The sequence below is a fragment of the Nuphar pumila genome, chromosome 2 (genome assembly GCF_984573655.1).
Source record: "Nuphar pumila chromosome 2, dmNupPumi1.hap1.1, whole genome shotgun sequence".
Classification (NCBI taxonomy): domain Eukaryota; kingdom Viridiplantae; phylum Streptophyta; class Magnoliopsida; order Nymphaeales; family Nymphaeaceae; genus Nuphar; species Nuphar pumila.
The window spans coordinates 33025248-33036368 of record NC_143250.1 but is presented as its reverse complement, the minus strand read 5'-3'; the positions used below and the strand labels follow the sequence as shown (position 1 = coordinate 33036368).

Below are 11121 nucleotides of genomic sequence, written 5' to 3'. Positions count from 1 at the left end.
AGTGTGATTGTCACAAATATATTTACATGAAATCATGAATTATATGTGAAAAATACAATTTTGGCAGTTTCAATTTAAGTGAAGTTTTACAAATATATTTATGCAAAAATATTTACATACATGCCAAAGCGTAGGATATTTGTGGTTTTAGTAGTTTCAATTTCATCGATAATTCATAAATAAATTTATGTGAGTTCGTGAGTTTCACAAAAAAAAACTGTGATTCTGGATTTAAGTGAGAGTTGAACCTAACCAATGGACAGTACAATTTTATTGCAATAACGCCTCAATTTGCAGTTGCAAAAGGTAAAAAGATCCTAAAAATTGTTAGATATTTGTGATTTTGGACATCAAAAAAATATCAAAAATTATAGTTTTTAAGGAATCGGGTCAAATTAACGGTACAGTACAATCATTTTCTATAATGGTTAAGCATGCAAGCCAGGAATGGTGGGATTGTAAATTCTACCAAATGCCTTTCCCCTATTTGATGCACTTTTCATCAAACCTTAATGTTGATAAGCCTCAAAATAAGTTTTAATTCACAGGGTCTCTCATCAGGAAGCACTAAGCTACTAAGACAGATTGGTGCTTTGCTTAGTCTTGCTAAACATCAAGTCGCATGGTAGATGAACTCAATTTGCCTGGACAACATTGAATCTCTATCATTTTTGTTACAGATCATTCCACTCCATATTGATCTCGGCTATATCTCATCAAGCAAAATCTCAGGATAAATATAGGTTGGTTTAATAAATCTTGGAAAAATCATGGTACTTAAAAATGTTTAAAATATTAAAAGATAACATAAATAACCAGGAAAAGAATATGTTTAGATAATAAAATTTTTGTAGAAATGTAAAAAGAAGTTATAAATTTTTGAAATATAAAAAGGCATAGAAAAAGCAGAAAACCCATATCTAAAATGCAGAAAAAAATATAAAAGTGACTACAAATATCACAAGATTGCCATGATAATATCATATGATAATATTGCGATAAATTTGACTTGAAAATGTTTTGATGCTTTAGCTATTAAATCATTTTCTCAAGAAAAAGATTTATATAGGCAATATTTTCAAAATACTGTAGATATTTGTGACTGTTCCATTGTAAATTCTGAATAGAAAATTCAACTTATTTGTACTAAAGTGACCATGTTGAACAAGTTATAAATATATATACAGAGAGCCTCAATTGATTTTTGTTAGACCATTCCATTACAAAGTTTTGATAGAAAAAATCACCTTATTTTTATTAAAGCGTCCTACATATTGAACAAAAAGATACAATTATATACACAAAAGCAAACATTATGCAAAAGCAACCTCAAGTTTATACAAACTACTATACTATAGCTATATATTCCACTTACAATGAAAGCATTATCTTTGGTAGCCCATTTTATCTTTATCATGCTTCGGTTGATTTAGCTTTGCAAGAAGAAGAAGAGAACCAGATGAAAGCAAGATTGATGCTGAGAAGCAAAGCAGCTCAAGAGGAGAATTGATCATTACTTTCTTGCTCTTCTCAAACAGCCCAACCAGAAGGATCATCACAATCACGTGCCCAAGCTTAGTCTTCAATTCATTTATGGATTGTATTTCCAACCATTTAGGTCGTTCCTGCGGAAAGATCACCTCTTTAGCCAAAAACATAGACAGCTGCATGCAATCCTTGTTTTGACTAGTCTACAATTATGGTTTAATCTTTTTAAGGGGCAACATGATTGAAAAAAAGAACAAAGGCAAATGTGTTATTTATTAAGAAAACATAGATAATAACACGTTCAGACCAAAATTTGTTTGACTTATTCACTAATGTCCACCTATCAGTGCTAAACTGCTTCAAAGGACAAAGTTTTGGGTGTTTGCTTAATCCAAACTTATAGATGCATCCTCTCTAGCTTACATAGTAGAAAACATGTATTAGAATAGGCACTTTTCATGTTTAGATGTGCTGTTAAGAGTGAACAAAAATCAATGGCTCATATTGCATCAAAACTTTGATGAAATAAAAACCAAAGTTTGTTGTTACATCTATTTGATCCAAAGCATGGCCTTTAGTGGATGAGCAGAAAATACATGGAACGATGTTTTCAGTAGGTGACAACATTTTTCAGTTTTCACTAATAAAAGTCTTCTCTTAACTAACAAAATGAAAGTTTCCATATTTATCCATTCATTCAGTAATGAATTTGACATACCATGAGCTTGAACATGCCAAAGATGTTTGATCCAGCAAAACTTTTTTCTCCAATAAAGGATAAGCTATGAGGTTGAGTAACATCAATGGTACTGACAAAGAGCTCATAGAGACCCATTCCAAATACAAGCATCATAGTTCCCACAAGATAAACATCTGAAAAAGAAGGAATAAAGATGTCTGAGCAGAGTGAATTTTTCAGCAATTTTAAATTGGCTTTGGCATTTTCATCTTGAATTTTCATTGCAAAATACTGAGAAATAGTAAGTGCAAAAAATAGAGAAGTAAACAAAAAAGTGTATTACATGCACTCCTCACACCAGCCGGTTAGCCTAAATAGGCACCTACATGTGTGGCATGGCATGCTTGTAAATTCGTGTACCACTAGGGTCTTTTATGTACAGCTGGGAACCTGGTGGCATGAATGTAATATTCACATGTACCAGGGGTAGTTAAGATGACCATGGTATATATAAGGCCCAGCCCAAGCCACTGGACTCATTCATGCTTGTATTCTTGAGTTGCTTAATGCAATTGGTAGAGAAGTGTCCTTCCTCTAAAAGGGTTAGGCTCTAGTTAGTTAGGCCTCTAGCTGCTGGAGATTTTTATCTACCAACCCAAACCAATTCTCTAACCACTTGAATCACTTACCCAACCAACCAAAACCAGCCAACTCTCATCTCTAGCTCTCCTTTCCCTTAGCCGACTAGCATCTTCCTTGACCTACCCTTCCCTTCTTTCCCCACACCAATTCTCTACCATCCTAAGGTGCTGGTATCATTTTGGTATCAGAGCAGCAAGGTCCTTGCTGCCATTAATCAAGCATTCACCTTCATCAAGGCGCCATAGAGGAGCTCAACCCACAATGAGGAGCTCTAATCCATCGGCTTCAAGAATATCATCCAAGAAGCAAATCAAGTTGCAGGCCCCCATTTCATGTGAAGGAATTTCTGTACAGAGCTGAAAAAGAGGTGAGAGTCATCTTGAAACTCATATTGAGTGAAGGATTTGGTTGAGGGAGGTCAATCTTGTGAGTTCTTGTGTTGAGTTCATACTCCACAATTGAGCTCCAAGATTCGAAGGGACCGAATTTTAAGAAAATCATTGGATAGGATATTAAATTGAATTTGGATCCTACATATATTGAATTTCAGTAGATTGTGAGATGTTTGATCGTGTTTCTGGAGTTATATGAGATTCACATCAATCTTGGATAAAATCTTGACTGAACTATGTGGTGCATGGCCACCTTCAAGAAGATATTCTAAGCTTGGGAAATTTTTGAAGTAAATTTCATCACTCTTGGTAGAATTTTGTTTTGGGTCAGATATATATTGTAGATGAGCACATTACATGTTCATTGAAGTTGGTTTCTTGATTGAATGAAGATTGGGAGCATTTGAATTCATGTGGTGCATGCAAACCCACGTTGGAGTTCTCAAGATCTTGATCATATTTTTGTTTGCATTGAAGTTGGGTTGTGATTTACTGTTGAAGTACCTTCAAGAAGAGATTCTAAGCTTGGAAATTTTTTGAAGTAAATTTCAACATTCATGGTAGAATTTTGTTTTGGGTCAGATATATGTTGTAGATGAGCATATTACATGTTCATTGAAGTTGGTTTCTTGATTGATTGAAGATTCGGAGTATCTTAGGTCAATCTTGATCGAATTCAAGTCGTGCATGCAAACCCACGTTGGAGTTCTCAAGATCTTGATCATATTCTTGTTTGCATTAAAGTTGGGTTGTGATTTATGTTAAATTGTACACTATGTCACATGGGTGCGGGTGCGGGGATGCGGCATTTTAAAAAAACTTGGGTGCGGGGGTGCGGGAGGGCGAAAATATAAAAAATTATATATATATATATATATATATATATATTTGAAGTTTTAACAGTTAACAACAGTAACACTAATGAAATAAAAAACAATTATCGTGAGTATATTTTAAAAAACAAAAATTATATATATGCTAAAATTCATCATTATAAGATTGAATTAACCAAGCTTAATCGAGTTTCAAAGCTTCATTAAGCTCTACTGGTCTGAGCCGAGTTTAATAGTTTAATCGAGCACTGCTAGATGCATATATGGTTTTAATTTTTTGCTATTGAATCAAACAAATATCAGGATTTGATATTAGACAGAGTGCACTTGTGTTTGTACTTAAGTGGTTTGGATCCGGGTCCGGATCCAAACTACCTTTGTGTAACATGTCCAACTAATATTGGATAAACTTGTAAATATATGTAACTTATTAGGGTTATCTGTATTGTATAGCCATGTATTAGGTTTACATTATAAATGTTAAGGAGACCGCGATTTTTCAATTATGGAAAATCGTGGATAGTTGCAGCCTCACTCTCCTCTCCCTCTGTAGTCTCTTGAATACTGATTCTGAAGGATTCTAACATTTGATGGATATCTGATTACATGTAAAAGAACCAAATAAGGTACGAACATCGGTCCAAACGGGGAAAGACCCCATTTTCCCCCTGGCCAGGACATATATGCTTGGTTTCCCATCTGACTCTTTTAGTTATTCTCTCCTAGTTACGTAACTGAGCTACTTTTGAATGGTAACCAAGTTGGTCATCCCTGAAGAAAGGTTGTATTGTCCATGATCATTACATCTTGTCCCAAAATCTGGCAGCTCATTGACTTTAGATATTTTGTATTAATTTTTCTAGTACGTAACCTCCAGCCCAACGCATATCTCGAAAGGAAATCAAAATCTGATTTAATATTTGCAGGCCGGTACATTGGACTGCAATCTGTACGGGCCAACATGGGCATCATTACCCTTTCGCCTTCCTGAACCCTCTATTTTAACAGAATGGTTGTTCTCTCTTCAACTTTCAGGGTACAGTATGGTTGTTCTCTGAGACCATCCAAATTTTCATGAAAAGTTAAGCTCTCATCAACTACGAGAGGTGTCAGATCTTCAGTAAAAGGTGAGAATGATGAAGAAAGCCACCAGGTGCAGTATTAATGCATTGCCTGATTCACTCCCCATCAAAATTGCGGTGAGGACCAACATCCTTTCCAAGAGATGGAGGTATCTCCCGACCGCAATCCCCTCCGCAGAATTCGATGAGGATCATTTCCCTTCAACCACGAAGCAACTCAAGAGACAAAAGAAGCTTGGTGAATCGCACTTGCATCTAGAAGGAATCGATCTCTTCACCGCTGTCAATCGATTCTTGTTGAACCAGGCACCTTCGCAGGTTTAGCCTGCGCTTGACCCAGAAAAACAATTCAGAGAAGAGACTCCTTGGTAGTTGGCTACGGCATGTGGTTGGCCGTAAAGAAAGTTGAAGAGTTGTGTCTCGAAACTCTCAACGTTGACAAACCCGTTCCTAAGTTTACTGGCTGTCATGCCCATTTCAGCGGGCCTCTTTTTTTTTTTCAAGTCCAAAAGTTGGACATAAATGACCCTGGGTGCGTTGACCGCACCCAGGGTTGGGTTGACCGCACCGAGTGCCGCACCCGCATCGCGTCGATATGGTTGCGGCACCTGGTTGGCCGAATCCCTGTGACATAGATTGTACATATATATACATAAAATTGTATATATATATAATATAGTATATTTATATGTACATAAATATATGTATATATGTATTTAGATATATACACACTATATATATATTGTATAAATATATATATATATAATGTTAGACCAAGTCAACCTTTGTTGACTTAATCCAGCGACTAGATTTCTAGCTCCTCTCTCTCCTTTTGCCTTCTCTCTCTCTTTCTTTTAGCTCACTTCCTCTCCCTCTTGTGTATACAATAGGGGTCCTTCCCCTTTGTAAAGTCATGCTTCTTGCATATTGTGCTTTCAATAAAATTATTATTTTTGTGTATGCCCTTAGTGGCTTGTGTTTGTGCCCTTGTGCTTGTCCCCTTAGTGGGTTGTGATCTTGTGCCCTTAGTGGCATTTATGCTTGTGCGCTTCGAACTTATTGGTTGATATTTTGTTTGTGTTTGAAGGCTTCTTGCCTCTTCTTACATGGTATTAGAGCTTAGCTCTTTTTGTGATTCTCATTGAAGTGTTCTTATGAGAATCATTGGTGTAGTGTTCGTGAGATCGTGGTTGAGCAAGTGCATGCAGATTGTGATCGTGCATCTTTGAAGTTTTTCTAATGCTGGTGTGACACATTGGTGGAGTGCTTGAATTCTTTTCTTTTGCTTTCTCGTTCCTTCTCTCTCTTCTCCTCTCTATTTTTGTAAAATGGATGGCAATGAAAATGCACCATTAAGCCCTAAAACTCAATGATTTCAACTATGTAACATGGGCTTCTATTATGAAGCACCTTATTTGGCGAAAAGGGTTATGGGCAGTAGTAGATGGATCTGATCCGGAACCTAAACTAGTTCTCACTAAAGTAGAAGGTGAGAAAGAAGTACCTCTAACAAAAAATGGGAAGACCAAAGCTATAACCAGTGTTGTATCATACAATACGTATCGCTACTTTTTAGAAATATAATACAATACACACTCATATCGCGATACGAGTGTGTATTGTACATGTATCGTGTTGTATTGTACTACAGGTGTGACGCACTTAACAAATATCAGAAACTTACTTTTTAAGTTATAGGTTTTAAAGGCCTCTTGAGGGCCGACTTCTCCATTTGTCAAGAGGTTGTTAGAAGGGAACCCATACACACTAGGAGTCATGAGATCGATTTGAGGGCCGATTCATGTGCAAGGAAGAGGGCTTTTGCAATTTTTTCAAGAATGCATTTCCACTATTTTTCACTCAAAGAAGTGGGTTGAGGTAAAAATTCCTATTTTTTTGCTTCTTATTGAGTTTTTTTGGGGGGAAAATCGCATCAAAAGATCTGGCATAGCAAAAGGGCACTCATGTAATGAGTGGAAACCGATTAAAAATCAAGTGTTTATTTAAATCTTGCATTTACATACTCCCTTACGTTTAAAATGGACATGAAAATCAACAAGGGACTTTTGGATTGCATCGAAAGGTTGAGCCCTAATTATAGCATTCAAGATCAAATTCATAAAGAAATGGATGTTAAAAAGTGAAAAGAAGTCGTCAGTTTTGGACCCAACTTATATATGTGCAGGACCCGATCCGATCCATGTTCCGGATCGGGTCAAGATCCAACTATACAATGTAAATTAAGATGTCATTAGAGGGTACTTTCATACCCTAGATTTGTATATTGTATATATGTTTAATAGAATGAAAGACGCAGCTCTCTGACGTCTTTTCCTTGCACATCTTTCTCTCCTTTTGGCTCTTTTCTTTTTCCTGCACAGGCACAGGTGAACGTGAAACGTGAAGACCTCCCCTTTTAAGATGGTATCAGAGCAGCTAAAGTCCTGGGTATGAAAACTCGTCTTCTACTCTTCTCCAACGTCTTGACTCTTCAGCCTCATCCTCTCAGTGAGTGCAAAACTCTTCTCCAACGTCTCGACTCTTCAGCCTCATCCTCTCAGTGAGTGCAGATTCGTCTCCAACCCAGATTCGTCTCCAGCCCCTCGTCTCCTCCTCTCATTTTCTCGTCAGCGAGTGCTGATCCTCCTTGTCAGCGAGCCCTCCTCTTCTTGAAAGGATCTTTCTGCCAACGAGTGTTGTTGTGACTAGCAGCCCTTCTCTTCTTCATTGTCAGCGAACTCTTTTCTTCCTGAAAGGATCTTTCTGGTAGTGCGAGCCTCCTCTTCCTTTTTTCTCATCAGGTTTTGATTTCCCTTCTTTTTTTTTATCTGAATCTGATTTTCCCTTGTTCGTTCACCTTCTACTTTCATTTTGCTCATCAAAATTTCATTGCTTCCTCTTTTCCCATTCCCTCTGTTCGTTCATCAGTTTGAATATTGTTTAGCCGGATTGCCCTATTTCCTGATATTAACATTATATTGCTTAAGTTTGTAATACATCTATCTTTAAGTATTAACAACTTTGCTACACATTGTCATTAAGTGTATCACTGATTCAATTACTGAAATTCAATTTTTGATCAGTTAGTTTTTTTTTTCTAATCATATCCGAATATATATATATATATATGGTAAAAAAAAGGCAGAATATTCGGGTGACTGTTTTCCTTGTCTAGTCCAGGCACTTTCTCATTTCTTTCTTCATTCAATTTTTCAAATGGACTAACCTCATCCACAGTCAGGCCTTTCCTCCAACTTTTTTGGCCAATTAGTCTCTGAAAAACTGAATAATTCCAACTTTTTGACCTGGAAAAGGCAAATTGTTCCTTTTATAAGGAGCCAAGATCTCTCTGGTCATCTGGATGGATCGGTCTCACCCCCTCCAGAGTTCACTTCGCAGGAAAAGACGGATGATAAAGGGGCACAATCTATTATTCTTCTCAAAAACCCAGAATATGTTGCTTGGATGAAAAGGGATCAAGCGTTAGTGGCATACATTACTTCCACGCTCTCACAGGATGTCCTCGTAGCCACTCCCGATGACTGTTCAGCCAAAGAGTTGTGGGACAAGCTTGTTCAGACATATTCACAGATCTCTGAGGCAAGAATCATGTTCCTCAAGGGAGAATTTCAAATGTTGAAGAAAGATTCAATGTCTATTATGGAATACGTAAACAAAATGAAAGGCATCATGGATCAGCTGGCCATAGTGGGATGCCTAGTCAGTGATAAAGATAAGGTGCAGCAAACCCTGAGTAGACTGGGGCCAGACTATCATGTTCTGACGACGACTTTATTGTGTCTCCCAGAGCTTCCAAAGTTTGAAGACCTTCGTGCAAAGCTGTTACAGTATGAAATGAATCTGAAATGATCTTCTGAGAACACTCATAGGTATTCAGGAACCCAAGATGTGTTGGCCACAGGGATGACTTATGGTAAAGGTCGAGAAAATTTCTTTCGAGGAAAGGGAGGGCAAGGAAGAAATAATTTTGGGGGTCGTGGTATACTTCCTACGCCCAATATACAGGGACAAAGGCCCATTCCCACCTGCTTTTTATGTAATAAGGACATGTTAAAGCAAATTGTTGGTTCAATCCTCAAAACAAGGGAAAAGCTCCACAAGCAGAGGCTAGGAAGGATGGAGAAGTAAAAGAGTTGTTGCTGGCAGCCTTGGCAGGGTTGAACATGAAGCAAACTGATAAAGGCACTTGGTACGTCGACTCCAAAGCAGCGACTCATGTCACGGGTGATGCGGGTAAACTCTTGAATCTCACTCCTTATGTTGGTAAGAATAGCATAGTCACGGGAGATGGCTCACATCACTCCATCTCACATATTGGAAATGCTATTATACCCATGTCCAAGTCCTCTCTTAATCTTTCAAATGTTATTCATGCTCCTAATATTCAGAATAACATTGTTTTTGTCTCAAAAATTGTTGATGATGTTAATGCCTCAGTTGAATTTACTCTCTCTTCTGTTTATGTTAAGGATCTTCACACGAGGAAGACATTCGCTGAGGGAAAAAGACGGGGCAACATGTACGTGTTTCAAGAAGATCCTTCCTCCATTCATTATACTTGTTCATCCTTGAAGCCTCACCAACACCATTTTTTTGCTCCTTCTGAATTTGTGTTTGCCATTTCTGAATGTAATAAGCCAAGACTTTGGCATAGTCATTTGGGTCATTGTGGTCATCATTTTATTGAAAAGTTTGTCTCAAATAATCTCATTCCTAAGTCCAGTCTGAGTTCAGAAGACATTGATATAAAATGTTCTAGTTGTCATTTATGTAAGAGTCATGTCTTGCCATTCAATTCCATTAATAAGAGAGCTTCAAAGCCCTTTGAGGTCATATGTTCTAATGTCTGGGGTCCTGCTCCAATTATTTCTCTTTCTGACAGCAAATATTACCTCATTTTTGTTGATAGTTACTCACGCTATACTTGGATATTTTTCATGAAGCACAAATCAGAAGTTTGTGGATTGTTTCAAAATTTTCATTCCTTTGTTTAAAACTACTTCTCAACCAACATCCTCAATTTCCAATGTGAGGAGGTGAATTCTCCTCTAGTGACCTTGTTAATTTCCTTCAACATAATGGGATAAAAAGAATAGTGTCTTGCCCACATACACCTCAACAAAATGGGATTGCTGAGAGGAAGCATCGACATATTGTTGAAAGTGCAATAAGCATGATGCACGGGAACAATCTTTCTGTAGCTCTATGGACTGAAGTTTTTCACTCCACGGTTCATGTGATAAATCGACTGCCCATGACCATCTTAGAAAATAAGTCACCTTATTTTTCTCTATTTGGTGTTCAACCCGATTATCATGAACTACGTGTGTTTGGGTCTATTTGTTATGTTCACATTGACAGCTCATTGAGACATAAGTTTCAAGACAAAGCCTTAAAGTGTAGATTTGTGGGATATGCTGAAGACTACAAAGGATATAGGTGCTATGATCCATTGAGCCAACGTGTCAAAATATCGAGAAATGTAGTTTTTGACGAAATGAATTTTGATAATCAGCCAACTAATTCAAGTCTTCATGTTGTTAACGCAAGTCCCAGTGTCGAGGTATACTATCCATGGTTAAATTCAGAACTCTTCTCCAATGCTAAGGAAGACTGCCCAGCAGATTGTAGTGAGGAGGAGATATATGAAGAATCAACAAATGCAACTCAAATAGAAGAGACAGCCATACAAAACCTGGAGCCAATAAGGTATAAGGGTGTTGTATAAACCCGGCGTGAGAAAGAGCTTTCATCCATTCCTTGTACAGATACGAGTACTTCTAATCCTGCTCCACAGACACTGGATATCAGAAGATCCTCACGGACTCGACATCCACTTGACAGATGGATAAGCTATAAAAAAAATTCATTGGATTTTCAGCTATTCTTGACATCCATAAATAAAGAGGATGAAACTCTCATGTTCTATCAAGCTGCAAGTTCTAGAAGGTGGGTTGAGGCGATGAATGAAGAAATGGAAGCCT

At 37.4% G+C, this 11121-nt stretch overlaps 1 protein-coding gene across 1 annotated transcript in view; it reads right to left on the bottom strand.

The window, feature by feature from the left end:
• Positions 1 to 1228: 1228 nt before the first annotated feature.
• The window catches only part of LOC149845201 (uncharacterized), a 38445-nt gene continuing 28552 nt past the window's right edge, over positions 1229 to 11121 (bottom strand). Inside the window, exons 4-5 of the mRNA XM_089997507.1 lie at positions 2207 to 2361; positions 1229 to 1625 (exon numbers count right to left, since the gene is read on the bottom strand). Coding sequence (XP_089853633.1) covers positions 1386 to 1625; positions 2207 to 2361 — 395 coding nt within the window. The 3' untranslated portion in view covers positions 1229 to 1385. The remainder of the gene's footprint in view (positions 1626 to 2206; positions 2362 to 11121) is intronic.